Here is a 22,159-nt window from a genome sequence, read left to right on the forward strand (position 1 = left end):
GCCTCTGACAACACCGAACTAGCTCCAGTTGCTGTAACAGACTGGATTCAAACCTGTGTCCCAGTGTAAGCAAACAGCAACCTGTCGGTCAGCCAGAGGAGAACTGCAAAACTGATGAACCTGGATAACCTGGCTAATGGCTATTTTATAGTCCAATTGCAAAACACATAGGTGCTTTTTGAGAATGGGCATAGGTATGCAGAGAACCAACAGACAAGGAAACCTCTCTTTGTAGTCAGCACCTTACCTTGGATCTTGGAGCTGTAGAGAAGACAACCTTGTAAATGCATCCAATGCACACAGAAGTGATGTTAAAAGGCCAAGAGGAGGATTAGACTAGTAGGACATTGTAGGTCTCATGCGTGCCTACTTACTTAATATACTAGTAACAATCTTTGAAGTTACCACAGCAGGTACTTAAGTATGTTTCAGGTGTAACACTAACTGCAATCTCATCATGACAGCTGTCTATGGAGCCTTTGTACCAGTTATTCTGCCAAATACACAAATGGTTTGTATAATGCATTACTATTATAGTTGTCTGCTATGCAGATCGCTGTGTGTGTTCTCTCTGCTGGAGGTTGAGGAGAGTAGTGTTGTGAAATAAATCAGGCAGCATGATTTGTAACGTGTGTCCAAGTTTGTGTGTTGTTGAACACAACTCATTTGGGAAATACCTGCCTCAAACGCCAGGGGGAAAAGAAGAGAGAACAGTGTTGTCATGCCAACCAAACCTGGATATACAGGGGACGTCCCCCAAAGTCGGGCTGTTGGGACTGCTCTTTCCTTGTCTTTCCTCATAGCTTGGAGAATAAAACAAGCCTATTCTGAATTCCTTGAAACGTGTTTGTCTTTGTTTTGCAGCCGTGTATGGCCCAGGTGACTCCAGCCAGGCAGCATGAGCTCTAAGGGGGGCGGTACTGCCCTGACCCGCCGAAACTACAGACTGGCTTCAGACACAGACAAGCCTAAAGCCACAGGTACAGTAGTGTATGATGTGCGGCTATGAGACTATAGTCTGTAGTACATACTATAGTCTCATATGTACAGGTAGGATACAGACACATAACCCATGATGCCTTTTATTCACCTCTATCGGCAGCCAAGACATTTGCAACAACATTGACATTTTTCGTGTACAGCTCAGGCTTGCTGCGATAGTCGATGTTAGCGCTGTTACACGGTGGTCAGACGTACACTGATGATTACATTAGGCTACTTGCCCACCAACACGTCATTTCACCACGCAGCTTCCAAAGACAGAGAGAAGAGCACGGGGCAGAAAGTGAGTATTGAAAGGCAGAAATGTGACAAAATCAAGAAATCAAATTCAAGGACTGTTATTGGTCAACAGATAGATAGATAGATATTTTTATTCAAGTGTCGTGCACACAGGGTGCCCAGCCCGCATGGGCTTATAAGACACTAAAGACAACAATCTTGCAAGGTGTGTAAACAACTTGACATAAACATACAGTATGTATGCATACATATACACACACACAATGTGTATGCATATATAAACATATCCACACTGGATACATATACACAAACGTACACATTATAAAACTCAAATCAAATATACAGCATATTTTTTCTCTTTTCCCAGGCTTTAGAAATGAAATTGGCTGCATGGAATGCTCCCTTTCTAAAACATAATTCCAATTTTTTATAATCATCCAAATAAAAAAAATCATTATATAGCCAGCTCATTTTCTCGAAAAGCACATGTCTAAATTCATCATACAGAGGACAGAAGAACATAAAATGAATCTCATTTTCAATCTGTTCTAGATCACAGAACAGGCAAAGTCTCTGTTCCTCAGGTACACCGGTAAACCTACCTGTCTCTATGGCAAGAGGCAAGGTACCTGAGCGTAGCTGGGCACAGAGAGATCTTTGTGTTTTGGATAGATTTTGTTCAACATATTTTTCTACTTCATAAATATTTTTTATAAGACAATAAGTTCTTAATTTAGGCTTATTCCATATTTCTATACTCCATTTTTCTTTATGTAATTGGAAGAAAGCTTTTTTAATTTCTTGAATATTACAACGTAGTCTATTATGAAATATGAATGACAAATCAGAAATATAAAATAAAGATTTCACCTCACTGGCCCAGGGAGATAGTTTTGATGTTTCCCAATTGAAAATCTTTCTCGTCAGCCTATAATCAGGCATATTTACCAGTCTGTTCCATAAACGAAGCATTTCACATTTATGCCTGACATTGGACGGTTCCCAGCCCATGTCTCCACAAATGGCTGCTATTGGAGAACGTTTATGAACTCTCAAAAAGGAGCGAATAGCCCTGTATTGTACTGTGTTAGATTTGGTCTGTTCGTTAAAGCCCCAGACCCCAGCTGCATAGTCTGAAACAGGACATACACAGGATCTATACAATTGAGTAAATGACTTAAAACCTAGGTCTCTACAGTTTTTGACTTTGTTCAGTACAGAGCCCAAAGCTCTACCAGCTGAGTCTGATAGAGTGCCTATAGCTGGGTTGAAGGTCAGGTGATCGTCCAATGTCAAGCCAAGATACTTATACTGATTTGCATAGGTCAATGTATTTGATCCAAAATTACCGTAAATACAAATGAACTTCTTTGTACAGAGTGTTTTCTGAAATGAACAATTTTCGTTTTCTCCTGATTTATCACAAGTCTCCATTTTTTACACCAATCTGAAACACCAATTAACATATTCTGCAGGTCTTGTTCACATTCGGCTAGTAAAACAATATCATCAGCATATAAAAAAATACCTACAGTCATATCATCAATTTGAATACCCAAATTAGAATTTTTAATCAACAAATGGTCAACAATGCTATCAACCCCCCTGCAGGTTTATTATGCACATGTTGTGCTTTGGGACAGTCAACATCTTACATATTGCACCTCTAATGACATGAAACAATGGACAAATCTAAGACAACGATTATATGCAAATAACACACTGACAAATTTGAAACTATAGGTAAGGACTGCTGCAAGATTTTGAGCAGATATACAGATAAGGCTACAGTTGTGGATGTCACAATACCAGAAATTTTGATATCAATACCAGTGAAATTCCACAATTCTCGATACCATTTTGATACCAGGGCAAAAACAAACAATAAATCCCGTGTACTTCAACATACAAACATTTGAAAAAGTGGCATGTAGCATATTTTCTGTGCATCTGAAAAGCTTCTGTTATGGTTGGCTGTGTTTGCTGCTGCTGACTTTGCTCCTGCCTCTCCTGGTCCAAATCCTCCTTTGGCTCATACTGTGAAGGGGGAATTGAGATTTCAGTTATTAGATGTAGTTTATTACTGTGTGAAAACAACAGAGGCTGCACGCATACGCACACACGCACGGACGCACACACACACACACACACACACACACACACACACACACACACACACACACACACACACACACACACACACACACACACACACACACACACACACACACACACACACACACACACACACACACACACACACACACACACACACACACACACACACACTCAGATTACCCACAGGTCGAACCACCCGGAGGCTCCCACCCAACCATGCCCTGTCACTGCCCAGGGAAAACACCAAATGCCTGGACAGGAGCTTTCTCCACTCTGCCATAGCAACATGGAACAGCCTTCCCCCCGTGGTTGTTGGAGACATTACATCAAGCAGTGTTGATGCCTTCAAGAAGAGACTGAACAAGCACCTCCTCAGCACGAGACCCTAAAACTCAAGGACTTCTATTTATCATACTTAATCAGTCTCACATATATGTATGTGTAGCTGCAGATAAATGCTAGGCTCTCTGAATGTTGTTCATGAAGCCTGTATCTGTAATAGCATCATAAAAAAAAAAAAAAAAGTTACTGACATGGTGATTGGTGACATGTAAAACTGACATATTTTGATGACGACAAGATGACAGACTGAACGTTCAGGACGGTAACTACGCAGAGCTTAAAAAATGAGAGGCAGGGTACGGTTACATGTTACCATGGTAGCCTATAGCATTTAGAAGTATACAGTCATAACATTGGGCACAGCAATGCCAGCCTTCTCTGGTTTTTGTGAATCTTTTATTAATCCCTGCTGATTTGCCTCAAATGAAAAGTACCCCCATAACAGACTTTTACCGTTTTAATTTTCAACGACTCGAGGCGGAGCTGTCGCTGCAGCTACTCCACTTGTTGACAGAGTTGTTTGTCACCATTCCCATTGCTGTTCTCCCATGCTGGTAGCAGGGTTGCCAGATAACAGCTATTTTACAGCCCAAAAAAAGGCCTCGCCTGCACTATTGGCATGCGCAGCCCTCAATTGCCCAACTTCGCATCACTGATGACATCACAATTGCTCGAGTGACCATCACTGATCACATCATGGAGTGCTCAAGTGACGTCACTCAGTGCACATTTGCTCAACTTCAGCCTCGTCCGCAGCTCGGCTGCTGTGTAGCCTCGCCTTCTCTATTGGCATGTGCATCACAATGCCTATGACATCACTGATGATGTCACAATGCCTATGACATCGTCAGTGCCTATGATGTCATAAGATGATTTTGATCAAAGGTGTCTATTCATAGCTTTCAAGGGGCGTTACGTGCTGCCGGGAACGCCCACCTGGCGGTCAAAAAACTTGTTCATTCCACTGCCACCCGAGTCGACTAGTTTCTCACGCTGTGTTTGTTCAGCCGTTTGTACACACGTCTTTGCGGCCAACATTTCATCAAAGGTAAGCTCAAGTAACGTTACAATAATGATTAAAATACCCCGTTAACGTTACTTGAGCTTACCTTTGATGAAATGTTGGCCGCAAAAACGTGTGTACTTTGATGGTAGAAAAAAAGCCATTTGCCCTCCCCAGCGACTGAACCACGTCTAATCGCACAAATCCACAACCTCCTCCTGTCTGAGTTTTCTTTCTCCGACGGGATTCTGTAAAAGCACAAGCCAGGCGTGTCTCCTCGTCGGTTAGTGCAACCGATAGCACAACAGGTATCCGGCATTTTGGCTGAACAAACACAGCGTGAGAAACTAGTCGAGGCGGCCAGCGGAATGAACAAGTTTTTTTTTTGACCGCCAGGTGGGTGTTCCCGGCAGCACGTAACGCCCCTTGAAAGCTATGAATAGGCTCTTTCACACACAGATCGCGCAAAAATTGCCGTTTAGGAGTCCCGCAAAGCCCGCACCCTCGCCACAGAAATTGCTTTCACACAGAGCCAAGCAGCAGGGCCACATTCCCGTGCTGCTGTGTACTTTCAGGTGAAATCCCCTGCTCCCGGATTGAAAGGCGAGCGGAGGGATTTCCTGGCTGCTCCTCCTAGCCCAAATTAATATTTTCATAGGTTAGTGTAGCCTAGGCTACTGTATGATGAACGAATTCATTCAACAACAAGACTTCCCTCCTCCTAGTCCGCTGAGCAGGGGATAGGTGCACTCGCATGGTGGGTGGGCAGATCGATATGGTGTCCTACTAAAATTGGAACGATACACGACCGCCCGCATATCAAACAGCTGCAGTCTGCATAACGTTCGTCGGGGGAATAGTATAGGCTATAAATGCACATGACTACTTAACGTTAGTAGTTTTTGTAAGGGAATGCACAGAGCTGATTTCGAGAGGGAATAACCTCAGACCAACTCGCCACAGACAGCTATAGCCCTCTGAAGCTTATTATTATATCCGTTAATTGTACCTACTAATGTCAACATCATTTGAGCATAAAGCCTAACCGCACGGAGCATTCCTCCTGGCGCCCCTGCAGTCATGATTGTATAGACTACTTTTTTTACCTTCACTCCTGCACTTTCTTGATACATAAGGTGATTTCCCCTGTAATTTTTTTATGAATGAGCTGACCATTCGCACCTTTTCCGGCTTGCTGCGACGACGCTTTCAAATGGAGGCGGGTTGCCAGGTAACCCGGTGCCGTTACTACCTACCGTCGCGGGACAAAAGGCGTAAAACAACCACCAAAGCGCGTTCACGACTTTCGGCGCGAATCCTATTTTCCGTGCATTTTTCGGCTTTCAAGGCCGGTGTGAAAGAGCCTACTGATGACATCACTGATGATGTCATAGACATTGTGACATCATCAGTGGGACAAACATTTAAACAAACAGACAGAACCCTATTTTATATAATAAAGAGAAGATTATTATATTTCCTGTTTTTGTCTAATTTTAAGACATATATGGATACTGATAGTCAACTGATAATTGAAATTGTATGCCATTCCTTCTTCCCCTCTCTTCCTCTCTGTCAGGTATAGTGAATGAGAAGTTACTGAGCGACTACCTATACCATGTGTTCCCTTCCACCAAGCAGGGACCTGCACTGGCTTCCCTCAGGTAAGCTTGACCTTCAATCCTCTCTGTCACTGGTCTGCCAGTAGCCCCGCTACAGTCCAGTCTCCTCAGTGTGTCTGGTGATTTTGTGTACTGGCTAAATCCCTGTCTCTCCTCAGTGTGTCTGGTGATGTTGTGTACTGGCTAAATCCCTGTCTCTCCTCAGTGTGTCTGGTGATGTTGTGTACTGGCTAAATCCCTGTCTCTCCTCAGTGTGTCTGGTGATGTTGTGTACTGGCTAAATCCCTGTCTCTCCTCAGTGTGTCTGGTGATGTTGTGTACTGGCTAAATCCCTGTCTCTCCTCAGTGTGTCTGGTGATGTTGTGTTTGTGTACAGGCTAAAGCTTGTATTATGCTCACCCTGCCGTGAAGGGAGCGGGGGTGGAGCGAGGGCCGGGCGCGTCAAATGACGTAAATTTGTTGGGCGTGGTTGGGCGCTACCTCCGTCTGGCGCTCGCCTTGTGCATGATTTTTTTTCTAACAGCGCGAGCAGTGCACGGCTTCTCTCCAAACATGTCCGCTTTCAAGCCACTGAGCCCTGAACACTGAGCTGTGTTTTCGGCACATTTCTTGACCCATGTGGTAGGCTATAAACTTTGATTTGCAACTGTTCGTTTTTAGTCATTTCACCAAGTAAATGTGTTGTGTTGAGAGCATTATTGAGAGAGATTAAAAGCAGCACAGAGTAGGCTATCAGGGCTGAGAACTAAAACGGCTTTCAGTAAAAACAAGTTTGGTGATTCCTTCATGTGCTGATGTGGGGTCGTTTGAGAGTGAAAGCGCACTCAGTACTGCACATAATAGCGTTTCATTGCGACTTTCCCACGGGCTGTTCTCACTATTACCTGATTGTACAATACATGCTAACCACTTTCTGAGTATAATGGCATCACCCCCAGCGCGAGGTCTGCACGGTGACTCACGGAGACTCGCGGGGCCACACCCCCACGGAGCTTGCTGGAGTATAATTCAGCCTTAAGTCCCTATCTCTCCTCAGTGTGTCTGCTGATGTTGTGTTTGTGTACAGGCTAAGTCCCTGTCTCTCCTCAGTGTGTCTGCTGATGTTGTGTTTGTGTACAGGCTAAGTCCCTGTCTCTCCTCAGTGTGTCTGCTGATGTTGTGTACTGGCTTGTGGCTATGTGACATCCCTGTCTCTGTCCCTGGGACTACACTTTCCCCTGCTGGCCTAGGAGTGAATCTCATCAGAAACCTCTATCCTTCATTTCCTTTACACCAGAGGTGTACAGGAAAAGTACAAAAAGTCTATTGGCTTCAGGCACTCTCACACAAAGCAGGGATAGTTTGTTTCAAGTTGATATTAAACTGCAAGAGCACCTCACCTCCACCTGGAGGCTGAGTGAGCACCTCACCTCCACCTGGAGGCTGAGTGAGCACCTCATATCCACCTGGAGGCTGAGTGAGCACCTCACCTCCACCTGGAGGCTGAGTGAGCACCTCACCTCCACCTGGAGGCTGAGTGAGCACCTCATATCCACCTGGAGGCTGTGAGTGAGCACCTCACCTCCACCTGGAGGCTGAGTTGAGCACCTCATATCCACCTGGAGGCTGAGTGAGCACCTCACCTCCACCTGGAGGCTGTGAGTGAGCACCTCACCTCCACCTGGATGCTGAGTGAGCACCTCATATCCACCTGGAGGCTGAGTGAGCACCTCATATCCACCTGGAGGCTGAGTGAGCACCTCACCTCCACCTGGAGGCTGAGTGAGCACCTCATATCCACCTGGAGGCTGTGAGTGAGCACCTCACCTCCACCTGGAGGCTGAGTGAGCACCTCATATCCACCTGGAGGCTGTGAGTGAGCACCTCACCTCCGCCTGGAGGCTGAGTGAGCACCTCACCTCCACCTGGAGGCTGTGAGTGAGCACCTCATATCCACCTGGAGGCTGAGTGAGCACCTCACCTCCACCTGGAGGCTGAGTGAGCACCTCATATCCACCTGGAGGCTGTGAGTGAGCACCTCACCTCCACCTGGAGGCTGAGTGAGCACCTCACCTCCACCTGGAGGCTGTGAGTGAGCACCTCATATCCACCTGGAGGCTGAGTGAGCACCTCACCTCCACCTGGAGGCTGAGTGAGCACCTCATATCCACCTGGAGGCTGTGAGTGAGCACCTCACCTCCACCTGGAGGCTGAGTGAGCACCTCATATCCACCTGGAGGCTGTGAGTGAGCACCTCACCTCCACCTGGAGGCTGAGTGAGCACCTCACCTCCACCTGGAGGCTGTGAGTGAGCACCTCATATCCACCTGGAGGCTGAGTGAGCACCTCACCTCCACCTGGAGGCTGAGTGAGCACCTCATATCCACCTGGAGGCTTTGAGTGAGCACTGGCTAATTCTCTTCTAGTTGTACAGTCATTCATCACTTGCAGTGTCAGTGGGAGACATGAAGTCTGTCTTTGTTTTTCAAGTCTTGCAACATTAGGCAGCTTGGTGGCTCAGTGGTTAGCACTGTTGCCTCACAGCAAGAAGGTCCCGGGTTCTAACCCCGGTCCGTCCCAGGTCCTTTCTGTGTGGAGTTTGCATGTTCTCCCCGTGTTCGTGTAGATTTTCTCCGGGTGCTCCTGTTTCCCTCCGCTCAAGCCAAAATCCCCCCGCTCCGCTCCGCTCCGCTCACATGCTCTGGCAGTCAGCATGGACTCAGCTAGCCTTTAGCTGCTAACACCCACCTGAATCAATTCACACACACCTCGTGGCAAATAATAATATCCACGCGTCGGACTCTGAGCAGCTGGATGAACTCGACCATCATCAGGACAGATGAGTTATGAGATGTTACCACGGGCGCGCTCATGACGTTATAAGGACGCGCCGAGCTCAGGCCTGTTGATTTGACTCTTGTGCTGTCAGCTAAGCTGGAAGACGCCGATTGCCTTACATCATGTAACCTGACATGTAACATGTTTGTTTACCTGGCCACAGCGCTAGTGTGTGATATTCTTACTACACAGCGGCATCGCCATTATAGCTGGCCGAGAACGCGCAACGTTATTACCAGACCAGAGTAAAAAAACAAATTATATATATATATATATATATATATATATATATATATATATATATATATATATATATTTATATACACAATACAATACAACATTAATTTTCGAATTTCGATTATGGAAATTGATTCAAAATGCCCATCCCTATTAGGGACGTTAGGTGCGTTAGGGACGGGTGCTTTTTTAAAGTAAAAATTCTCCCCGTCTTAAATGACAACGTGTGGCTACAGTAGAGAAGAGACATGGAGGGATTGTGGTGTCAGCTGTTGGACACTTCATGGAGTGACCAAGTGAAACTTGAGAGTGAAATACAAACTGTCACCTAAACAGCAGTGAGCGCTGCAGTGTCCCGAGAAAGCTGGACTCATCCGTGTCCGGTCTTTGCCTCTCTTGTCCCTTTCGTATTCTTTGGTATAAAGCATTACAGAGCAGCTGGGCTGATGAACATGCACTTTACTGCCACAGCCGTTACATAGCATTACATGATTACAGCCACAGCATTACAGGATTTCTCAACTGAAGTTCAACTTTTTCAGTTACACATCATTGCTGTTGTTTGGAGTTGTCGATGTATGAAGTTACCCAGTGTATAAATAATAGATTAGTACATGTAATCACACATTTTGATTTGATGCAGGGCTTTATGCACGTCCTGATGGCCTGATTGAAGCATCATTGTAGGGTTTCTATTTTGGGTCACATACAATGCTACATTGGTCCTTACTGTGTTTTTCTTGACCAGCCAGCATGCATGCCTGAGATTTGGATATACAAGGTTATGATCAAGACTGTGCTCCCACTGATGATGATGGGGTCCATAGGTTCCTCCTCAGCCAACAAGTCACTGAGGCAATCCATGTGGTGGAAAGGTTTCCTTGTGCACACTGGGGGTGGAGGGGGGCGCCGCTGTGTCCCGGCCTGGCCTTCTCTCCCACGCTTTATGTGTGTGGGGGCAGGGGCCGGGGTGGGGGGCATCGGTGCTCTCCATCACTGGTCGAGGGATGCCGGTAGGTTAGAATAGCTTAGGCTAGGGATAGATTAGCTACAGCCTAACTATAGGCTGTAGACCTGTTATAGTGTTCAGGCTAAGAATCAGACTAGAGCAGAATAGGACAGGGCAGACTAGGCTGTAGATTAGCTAGATTCCCTGTGTTCTAGTTAGCTCCAGGTAATGGCTAGAGTAGTCTGATTTTCTCCCCCCTTTTCCTGCTCTCTCCTCTCTCACACTCTAAAGCATGGCACACACTCCGTCTCCCTCTCTCCTCCATACCCCTCCCATAGATACGCTGGTGAACCCTCATTTCATCATTGCTGTTGCTGTAGCCTATGTCACTTTATAATTATAATGATGTTGCACAATGTCCATTTTGTCCATTTTGGCCACATAGAACATGTATGCTTGCTACAGCTGTAAATTACAGGTGCAATTTCTTTTCTTATCTTATTTTATTTAACGTTATTGTAGATAGGATAACTTAATTGCTGTGCTTTCTTGACATGTTTCTGACATGGTTTCTATGTCTGACATATTTTCGACATTGGCTTTTTCTTTTGTGTGGTTTTTACTGAGATGTACTGACATTGGCTTCTGCTGTAACACAAGAATTTCCCCCAGGGGATTAATAAAGTACTCTATCTATCTATCTATCTATCTATCTATCTATCTATCTATCTATCTATCTATCTACAGTATCTATCTAACCATTCTACTCTAAAGCATGACATCCCCTCCTTTCCCTGTTCTCTCCACATACTCTCTCTCATACTCCCCCTGCTCTCCCTCCCCACCTCCTCCCCTTCCTGAACTCTCCTCCCCCACTATTCTAAAGCATGGCATCCATTCTATTCTAAAGCATGGCACCTATTCTCTTTCTCCTTCCCCCTTCCCCTGCTCCTTCCCCACCTCTCTTTCCCTGTTCTCTCCTCCCCCACATTTCACATTCCCTCCCCACCTCCTCCCTTTCCCTGCTCTCTCCTCCCCCACATCCCCCCGCTCTCCCTCCCCCCTCCCTTCTCCTGCTCTCTCCTCTTTCCCCCTTTCCCTGCTCCTTCCCCACCTCCTCTCCTCCCCAACATTTCCCATTCCCTCCCCACCTCATCACTTTCCTGCTCTCTCCTTTCACACATGCCCCCTGCTCTCCCTCCCCTGCACCCTCCCCACCTCCTCCCTTTCCTGATCTCTCCTCCCCCACTATTCCCCCACTATTCTAAAGCATGGCACCCATTCTACCCTAAAGCATGGCACCCATTCTATCATATATTTCTATATTTTCTATATATCTCTATCATATGATTGTTCAATGTGTTATTATTACTACTGTAATTGCTACTGTTGTGTCAGCTAGAATTAGCTAGACATATGTGACACCAGCTGGTGTTTTGACCCTCAATTAGGCCGAGGGCATTTTTCTGATTTTTACAGATTCTGAAATGGCAGACTGTAAGCTTTCAAATGATGTGTCACACATTGTAATCTGAAAGAAATTGAAGGAGATATGCTTATTTGATTGTTCACACTCTGAGAAGCATGAACTGAGAAATCGGCCCTCAAAGTTTGAGAAGTTTTTCACACCTGGGACAGCCAGCCAAGGGGGAGTGAACAATGGCTCCTCATTTACATTAACCACTCCCCACAGCTGATCACTGTCACTCTGCCACACTGGGACACTGGCCACAAGTGTCCATGTGTTACATGGACACATGTGTTACAATGATAGAATGTAATAGCCTACTGTTTAGGTGATGGGTTTCATAAACTTTCTGTAATAAAACATCTGAAAGCAAAAATCTTATCAAATGGGGTATGCGTGGTCTAATTTTGAGGTATCCATGCTTTTATCACTTCTCATCTGGATTATTGTAATTATTATTACATGTGTGCCTATTATGTTCTTTTTGGGGTCCTTGTGCAGAGAAAATTCCCTGAGGGGCAATAAAGGTTTCATTTATATAATAATAATAAAAGGATATAATATGAATAAAGATTTGATAAGAGACAGGAGCTGCTGAACAAAAATAAAACACACACACACACACACCGTGGCTAGCATGCCTCGCTAGCACGCTAAAGTTTTGTTCTCAACAAGAGATGTGTGTGTTTCCCCTCATTGATTGTTACAGTTGATCTGAAAATAGGCGAATAATCTATGGTTTATGTCCCGCCAAAGAACTTATTGATAAGAAGCGCTGGAGAGAGTCAATCGCACACAAGAAACCCGCCATTTTGGAGACACCCATGACGATGACACCACGCAAAAGGGGACGATTTTCGGGCCAAAATGGCGGCAGCGCTGCGTTAAAACTCACTTCTTTCTTTGTGTACTCTTTGTGTACTAGCTAGCAGCTAGCTATGTTAGCTTGCATTTAACGTTAGCGGGTTGCTTTTGGAGACACAAACCCTGGACGTTTCATTTTGAGTAATGCATGAGGTTCTCTATGGTTTACGCAAGCTCTGGGAGTATGAAGTGCTTTAAATGCGGGGATTTTGGTCACAACAAGCTTGTGGACCGCTACCTGCTGAACTACTAGCTAGGTAGGCCACAACCAGCTAGCCACCACACAACAGCTAACGTTAACGCCAAACAAATCCGCAACTCCTCCTCATGCCAGCTCAGACTTTCCCCTAATCTCAGAAACCTTGCGGGACATGTATTGCAAATTGCAATAGTGGTTGTTTTGTTATAAGGGCATGTCCCGTTACGAGAGAGAGAGTCACTGTCTGGCGGCCATGTTTCGCCTGCTTGGGTTGTAAACAGAGCTTTGCACCCCGCCCCATGTAACACGCTGAATTCTATTGATGTGACTCATTGGCCGAAACTCGGAACAATAGAGACATTATAGCCAGTGAAACACCGCATGCAAATGAGCTTGAGTCGCCTCAGCTAGGCGACTCAAGCCTGAAATCTTGATTTTTTAAATCGCTAAATATACCTATTTACTGATTCTAAAACGACTCAATTTTATGTGGAATGGATAGTTCAAATAATATATTTTGTACTATTGGAAAAAAAGCAAAACCACATTTTTTCAAGAAAATACTTTGACGCTCTGCTGCACAGAACTGCCACGGCCGAATTACGGTACCTTCCGCCCGCTGGTGTCACATATTTTCTGTGAAGCCCTCTGAGACATGCTTGTGAATTAGGGCTATACAAATAAACTTGACTTGACTTGATGGCTCGGCTGTTCTGGCCACGCCTCCAGGCTGGCTGTGCTGTTCTGGCCACGCCTCCAAGCTGGCTGTGCTGTTCTGGCCACGCCTCCAGGCTGGCTGTGCTGTTCAGGCCACGCCTCCAGGCTGGCTGTGCTGTTCTGGCCACGCCTCCAAGCTGGCTGTGCTGTTCTGGCCACGCCTCCAGGCTGGCTGTGCTGTTCTGGCCACGCCTCCAAGCTGGCTGTGCTGTTCTGGCCACGCCTCCAGGCTGGCACACGTCAACATTTAAACTGCAATCTGGTGCTGTGCCTATGGCCCATCCCAAAGAGTGACCTATCCAGACTCACCCATCTCTGTCCCTGATCAAAAATCACATACTAGCAGCTTTCTATCAGTTGTCCCTTTTTGAATTTTGATTTGCACTATAAGCTCCCTACATGCACATACCACTGTGTTATAGATTATGTGTGGTGGTTGTATATGGTTCTGTACTACTGTTGACCTAGACTAGTGTTACAGTGCCCTAAGGCCACTGGCCCCTTTAACTAAGCCAGGCAGACTCATGTTACCCCAAGCAGCTCTATACATAGAGCACACACGCACGAGCACACACACGCACACACACGCTCACACACACACACACACACACACACACACACACACACACACACACACACACACACACACACACACACACACACACACACACACACACACACACACACACGTCTCTAGTGAGGGTGTATGACAGCATAGGGGAACTTTCGCTGCCTTTTGAGGCCAACAACCTCATTCTTAATGCTTCTAAAACAAAGGAGCTTGTCAATGATTTCCGTACTAAGGCCCATCGTCCTGTTATAATATAATTAATCATAATAATTATTATAATCAATGGCACCGAGGTTGAGATGGTAAAGAGTCTTTACATTTCTTGGTGTCACTATTTGGGATGATCTTAGCTGGCACTCTAAAGCCACTTTCAGACATGAACTCCGGGTCAGGTCAGGATTGCTTGCCCTGAGCCTGAGCCGGGGGATACGTGAAGTTAACCCTTTCAGACATGAGGCATGTTGCTTTCATACATGTGGAGCACCTCTGTGTGTAGAGTAGAGAGGGGGCGGGGGTGGGGGAGGAGCACCTCCAGGTGTAAAGTAGAGAGGGGGCGGGGGTGGGGGAGGAGCACCTCTGTGTGTAGAGTAGAGAGGGGGCGGGGGTGGGGGAGGAGCACCTCTGTGTGTAGAGTAGAGAGGGGGCGGGGGAGGAGCACCTCTGTGTGTAGAGTAGAGAGGGGGCGGGGGTGGGGGAGGAGCACCTCTGTGTGTAGAGTAGAGAGGGGGCGGGGGTGGGGGAGGAGCACCTCCAGGTGTAGAGTAGAGAGGGGGCGGGGGTGGGGGAGGAGCACCTCCAGGTGTAAAGTAGAGAGGGGGCGGGGGTGGGGGAGGAGCACCTCCAGGTGTAGAGTAGAGAGGGGGCGGGGGTGGGGGAGGAGCACCTCCAGGTGTAAAGTAGAGAGGGGGCGGGGGTGGGGGAGGAGCACCTCCGGGTGTAGAGTAGAGAGGGGGCGGGGGTGGGGGAGGAGCACCTCTGTGTGTAGAGTAGAGAGGGGGCGGGGGTGGGGGAGGAGCACCTCCAGGTGTAGAGTAGAGAGGGGGCGGGGGTGGGGGAGGAGCACCTCCGGGTGTAGAGTAGAGAGGGGGCGGGGGTGGGGGAGGAGCACCTCTGTGTGTAGAGTAGAGAGGGGGCGGGGGTGGGGGAGGAGCACCTCTGTGTGTAAAGTAGAGGGGGGACGCCGGTGGGGGGAATTTGGGCATGACCACACAATGGGGAGTTGTGAAAACTGACCACACAGCTGTACTTCACTGTCTGAGCATAGCTTTAAATGAATCACATTGACATAGGGCTGTGCGATTAATCGATTTTGAATCGTAATCGAATTAATTAGTTAGGACGATGTTAAAAAAATGAAAATCGTAAAATCGTTTTTTTTTTTTTTTTTTTTTTTTTTTTTTTTTTTTTCACTTTAACTAGGGTAAGTACGTTACGCGGGGCGGCTCTCTCTCATGTACGCATGCTGCTACTTGTGTAAAGTCTCTCTAGAGGCTGTGATACTGGCTACTAAAAACAGCAGCACAATGGACTTATTTCAACACCTCCGACCAAAAAGCAGCTTGTTGCACTGCAGGCTGTAGCCTACAAGATAACGATTGCCACAACACACTCACGCGCGCACACGAACACAGACATTATCACCGGACGATGAAACGTTGCCAGTTCACATAATAACAAAACAACACGTGAGGCCACCGAGTACTGATAGATTGGCTGTATTCATGGCTGCCTCAGCTGACTCACCTGTCCCTGTGTGTCTGAATTTCCCCCTAACTGCTATCGCAGTTCCACGCATTCCTGTTGTGACTTTGTGTTATTCTAGTACAGATATAACTCCGAGCACGGGTGGTCGCTTAGACACTAATATAATTATCTCACGGAGGAACACGCAAATCCACCAGTGTCAAGTTAGCAAGCAACAGCCAGGAAGTTAAGCATAGCAGCGGCAAGCTAAAACAGGAAGTTGAGTTGTTCTACCTTCAGAGTAAAAGCGTAAGTTGTTTTAATTATGGAAAAAAGGGGGGAAAAGAGCTCTGCAGGGCAACAAATGTTTAGAGAAGTATAATAGTATAATAAATCGTAATCGAAATCGAAAATCGAGTTTTGAGAGAAAAAATCGTCAATTTTAGTTTTAGGCAAAATCGCACAGCCCTACATTGACATTCAACAAACTATCACGGCATGCAGAGTCTGAAAACAAGTTGCTATAAATACATAATGGGCGATAACTGCCTAACGTTCACGGCATATAATCGTTTGCGCATAACGTTAGTAATTAATTAAACAACCCTACAATTCACGCCCAGATGCATCGATATCCTCGAGTCTCAAGCGCTACAAAGAAAACAGGTCTTTGCTATGTTCAGTCCTAAAATGCATCAATCCTACTAGAATTATACAGAATACAGGAAGCTAGATGTTTTTACCTTCAGAGTAAAATCAATTTTGTATTACTTAGTAACAAAGAATCTGAACGGTCGACTCACTACGGGTTGAAATTGACTTTTCGAAGGGAGCAGAATATATTCTTCCAGTTTATCTCTGTTCTGTATCTTTCGGATCACACACACACAAAAAACATTACACATGCATTTACTTTATTTAATTGCCATTATTGCGAAGGTTATACCCGGAAGTTTCCGTTTTATACTGCCTGACTTGACGCTACTTGGAATTTGCGGTTCTGCACGTGAATCTTCACAAACGCTGTGTAAACGTTAAATCAAAGGCATGAACGCAACCACATCCAGATACCCTACCTAGCGATGTCCAATACTGGGAAGCAGGACGACCCTCGCGTCCAAAAATGCTCATTAACACATTGACTGCCAGCCGTTTTTTTTTGCTGTAGGTAGCTTCTGCCAAGCCGTTTTTTGAGGATTCTGGCTCATTTTACAAGAGCCGAGGATTCGTTTCAGCTTGGACTTTGTGAACATACAATATCTCAAAAGTACTAATAGAATGTGTACTTTCTCTGTCTAAAAGAGTTAGTTTGTAGAGTTAGTAGTTATGTAAGCATTAGCAGTTGAATACAGCATGGTTTTAGCGTCAGAAAAAATATTCAGTGATAAACGGCTTTTTGTGTAATTGGATAGAACAGTCACTTTAACCATTCATTTTTGGCTCTCTCTCTCTCTCCCTCCCCCTCTCGCTCTCTCTCTCTCTCTCCCTCCCTCTCGCTCTCCCTCCCTCTCTCTCTCTCTCTCTCTCTCTCTCTCCCTCCCTCTCGCTCTCCCTCCCTCTCTCTCTCTCTCCCTCCCGGGAGGGAGACGCACTAGGTTTAATCCTAGTGAGAGGGGGAGAGGGAGAGAGAGAGAGAGAGAGAGAGAGGGGGAGAGAGAGAGCGAGAGAGAGAGAGAGAGAGAGGGAGAGAGCGAGAGGGAGAGTTGCTTCAACTCCTCCCTCCGTGGGCGTTCTTCTTGGCTGCAGCGCCGTGTAACAAGCACTTTCCTACCTGTGCAAATTCACTTTCTCATACTCTCGACCTCTCAAATAAATTTCTGAATAGAAATTAAATTACTCTAAATTAGAGCGAAAAAGAAACAAAAAAGAATGGGTTGAAAATCCCATTCTAAAAGCCTTTTATGGCTGTTTCCAATTTGGTGCTATTTTGCAAGGCAAAATGGCCTGCTGCTTGTCACCAGCCTCACTGCCCCGCTGCCGCTGTGCCTGGCTGTGCCTGTCTGCGTGGCCGCTCCCCGAGGAAGCCCGGCTGGAGTCGCCCGCCTCCCGGAGCCCTGGCCGAGAGCTCCGATGAAGCCCCTGCGACTCTGGTCATATTTACGCTGCGTGCCTCAAAGTGTGCTCCATCCGCAATCCACGATGCAAGTTTGCAATCCCGCACCGCCAGCAATCAACGCGAAAACGAAAGCGCCTCCGCCAATCCATTTTCATGAGAATGGAAATGGATCACACTGCTTTTTGCTTGCCTTCCTACTTCCTTGTCGCCACTTAGTGGGTCGGTGGAATGGGTTGTACACGTTGTACACGTCCAATACTTATATAAGATATGTAAAAGGGTTAGATGCACAACCCCCCGTTAAAAAAAAAAAATCGATGCCAAAAACGTGTTTACACGTTGTTGGCAGTCAACAGCTGGATTCTGAAAACGTGTTTACACGTTGTTGGCAGTGAATGTGTTAAATGTGTGTGCTGTGCGAAGCTATGCAGAAATGAAATCAGATCAAAGCCATGAGCGTTTCAATCCAGCAGCACGTAGCCTGTTGGCCGACACACACGGAGCAGGTTTGAGCTTCATTTGGAAAAACTGAAACTGCATGATGTTTTTTTCCCCGCTAATTCACATCGACTATTTATATAATAATAATAATCTGTCACGCTGGCTTTCTGTCTCTCTCCCTCGCCTCATCCCACTCACTGAGCTGGCTACTTCGCAGAGCTAGGATGGAGCGCGCATAGCTCACCAAAATGTGTTCATACATACACCGCCATCCGGATGCCCTCTAGATAACTCCCGAGTTCCAAGGCATGACACGAGAGCAAGGCTTTAAAAAGGACCATTTATTTTACATAATAAATATTACAGCGAGCATAGACACTGACAAAGATATAGAAGATGTTCCAGAAGCATTGACTTCAGGGATAACCAATGCCAAAACTATAAAGAAACAAAAGAAACAAACAAACCACTCACCCCCCCACTAGATAATCCCTACCAGAAAGTAAATAACCAAAAGACGTTGACTAAAGCCTAATTCCCTAACTAAAGAAACAGGAGAAAACAGAACCATAACAAAAATGGCAGTAACCCCTAATGCTTCTCAGAAGGCAAGCACACACAGACTCCAGCACCAACAATGAAATTGAAAACCATAGCTAAAGCTAACATGGTGTTGAGGAGTGAGGAACAAATGGGGGAGAATGACCACAGCCCTCTCCCCACCATCTTGCTGAATCCAGGGAGCTATTCACCTTATTCTTTGCCCATACAAGGATGCTTCTGCATGACGTCATTTTGTAATCGTCTTTCCGGTTTTAGACACTGAAGTAGATTACGCCTACCGTAGTCATTTTTAGACTTGCCAAAAAGCTGTTTTCAAGCACACACAAAACAAAGTTTGAATATTTTTCGGGTGAGAACGTAACATATATGTGACCAGTTTATCAGAATAACGCCTATTTGGAAATATTTAACGAACAGCGAGGACTGGGAGCGCTGGCTGTGCTGACACCGGTCGGACTAGCTATCTGTCAAACCCTACTGTAGTTAGGCTACTGGCATTGAGAAAACACTCTCGACGTGCTTTTGTAACTAACGTTAAATGCCGACCGGGTACACCCATCGGCTCCTCGCAGCAGTAACGCTATGAACATGTAACTGAAGTTGGCCGCAGTGTAGCTTAATTCTGAATGTTGCCAAACTTCATTCATTGTTATAGTGACGTTTTGTTTTGAAATTGGCCGCCAACTAGCGCTGAACCGGAAGAACTAATGCTGCCTTCCAGACAACTGGGACCTTCGGATTTTCTGGCCTCCTATTAGGAAAAGTGCGCTGGAATGGCACTCAAAGTGGGAGCTCCGACTTGAAAACTGGGAGAAAAAAATCTACCCCCACTGGGCTGGGAATCAGTTGTCTGACGTCACACAACAATGGCCGCAACCATGGAGTATGTAGTCCAAAGTATTAAGTGCCTAAATAAAATGTATAATGGAATCTGTTACCTTATGTGTCATTGCTGCTCCTCATCTTCATTTAAATATGCAAGGAGGGTGCTCTGCTCGTTGTTAAGCTGTCTTGCTATTTGCCAAACAAAAAAAAGTTTGTCACGGTCCGGCATGTTTTTTGGTTGCGTTTTGCCTTTGTGCTCTGGAATGCTTTGAAGGTGGGGGGTGGGACTTTTCCACTGGGAAACACCCACGTCCCAGGTGTCTGGAAGGCAGCATAATACAATTGCGTGTAACGCGGAAGAGAGAAAAAAGTGGGCGTGGTGAATAAGGTGAATAAAGGAAGTGAACTGCGGAGTCGACCAATCCACAGCCACCACTGCCCAATCACTGCTGATTGCCATCGCCTGTTAGAAGAAAGATCCACTCAAAACAAGAACTCTCACTCAGCACCCAAGCACACAGCCACACCACATGCAAACAGGGAAGAGAAACAGAAAATACAATCCACGGGCCTCGGGCCGTTACAGTCAATGACAGTAATGTCCCTCGTCGTGGTTTTTGGGCGTGGTTTTTGTGTAACCTATGTGGGATTCGAAATAACGCTACACTGAGCCGTGTTTTGACCACATTTCGTGACCCATGTGGTAAAACTTTGATTTGTAACTGTTCGTTTTTAGTCATTTCAAGTAAATGCTCTGTTGAGACAGAGATCAGCCTAAAGTAAATGCTGTGTTGAGACAGAGATCAGCCCAAAGTAAATGCTGTGTTGAGACAGAGATCAGCCCAAAGTAAATGCTGTGTTGAGACAGAGATCAGCACAAAGTAAATGCTGTGTTGAGACAGAGATCAGCACAAAGTAAATGCTGTGTTGAGACAGAGATCAGCACAAAGTAGATGCTGTGTTGAGACAGAGATCAGCACAAAGTAGATGCTGTGTTGAGACAGAGATCAGCACAAAGTAAATGCTGTGTTGAGACAGAGATCAGCACAAAGTAAATGCTGTGTTGAGACAGAGATCAGCACAAAGTAAATGCTGTGTTGAGACAGAGATCAGCCCAAAGTAAATGCTGTGTTGAGACAGAGATCAGCACAAAGTAAATGCTGTGTTGAGACAGAGATCAGCACAAAGTAAATGCTGTGTTGAGACAGAGATCAGCACAAAGTAAATGCTGTGTTGAGACAGAGATCAGCACAAAGTAAATGCTGTGTTGAGACAGAGATCAGCACAAAGTAGGCACCAGGGCTGAGAATGTAAACGCCTATTCGCATTCAGTAAAAACAAGTTTGGTGATTCTATTCAAGTGCTGATACGGACGTTTGAGAGTGAAGCCGCAGTACTGCAGATAAGGGCGTTTCATTGTGACTTTTCATGGGCCGTTTCTCATCTCACTGTACAATGTAACCAGGTGTTGAGCAGATCTCACTGTACAATGTAAACAGGTGTTGAGCAGATCTCACTGTACAATGTAACCAGGTACTGAGCAGATCTCACTGTACAATGTAAACAGGTGCTGAGCAGATCTCACTGTACAATGTAAACAGGTACTGAGCAGATCTCACTGTACAATGTAAACAGGTGCTGAGCAGATCTCTCTGTACAATGTAAACAGGTACTGAGCAGATCTCACTGTACAATGTAAACAGGTGCTGAGCAGATCTCACTGTACAATGTAAACAGGTGCTGAGCAGATCTCACTGTACAATGTAACCAGGTGCTGAGCAGCACTCATCAGTGCTCTGACCATGAAAGCCTCGGTCACAGCGGGGAGCGCTTGCACGATCTGCGGAGCTCCGCCTCGCGGTGCCTGGCCCAAGCATGTCCTAAGCTTTAAAGACCTTCTCCTTGGCTTTTTTTTTTTTTACCTTTATTTATACAGGGGGAGTCTCACTGAGAGCAATGCTCTCTTTTTCAGGAGCGCCCTGTTCACATTCACACACACATTCACACCTGGAAGCTGACCAGTACAACCACCATCTGATCTGCTGGCCACTGATCAGCTCCACTGGAGCGGTTGGGGTTAAGGGCCTTGCTCAAGGGCACCTCAGTGGTGGTAATGAGGGAGGAGCAAGCGCTGCCTTTTCACTTTACCCACCCAGATTTATCCTGCCGGTCCCGGGGATTGAACTGACAATCTTCTGGTCACAAGCTCGCTTCTCTAACCATTGGGCCACCACTGCCCCAACCCACCCACGCTTTTATGGCCCATTTCCACCGCTGGTATCAGCGCGGCCCCGCCCAGCTCATCTTGCTTTTTTGTCTCATTCCACTGGTCAAAAACCTGGACAGTCGGGGTTGAGTCGTGCTAGTTTTGGTCCCTGCTTTGTTGAGGTTCCAGCGCTGTGGACCGGGTACCATACGGTGATGTGAAAACACTGCAGACG

At 46.2% G+C, this 22,159-nt stretch overlaps 1 protein-coding gene across 1 annotated transcript in view; it reads left to right on the forward strand.

Annotated features, from left to right (window-relative positions):
- Positions 1 to 898: 898 nt before the first annotated feature.
- The window catches only part of LOC310798965 (E3 ubiquitin-protein ligase RNF123-like), a gene marked incomplete at its 5' end in the record, with an annotated part of 386,065 nt that continues 364,804 nt past the window's right edge, over positions 899 to 22,159 (forward strand). Inside the window, 2 exons of the mRNA XM_083661528.1 lie at positions 899 to 980; positions 6,285 to 6,369. Coding sequence (XP_083517654.1) covers positions 899 to 980; positions 6,285 to 6,369 — 167 coding nt within the window. The remainder of the gene's footprint in view (positions 981 to 6,284; positions 6,370 to 22,159) is intronic.

The sequence above is a fragment of the Poromitra crassiceps genome (genome assembly GCF_964638095.1).
Source record: "Poromitra crassiceps genome assembly, chromosome: 27".
Classification (NCBI taxonomy): Eukaryota; Metazoa; Chordata; class Actinopteri; order Beryciformes; family Melamphaidae; genus Poromitra; species Poromitra crassiceps.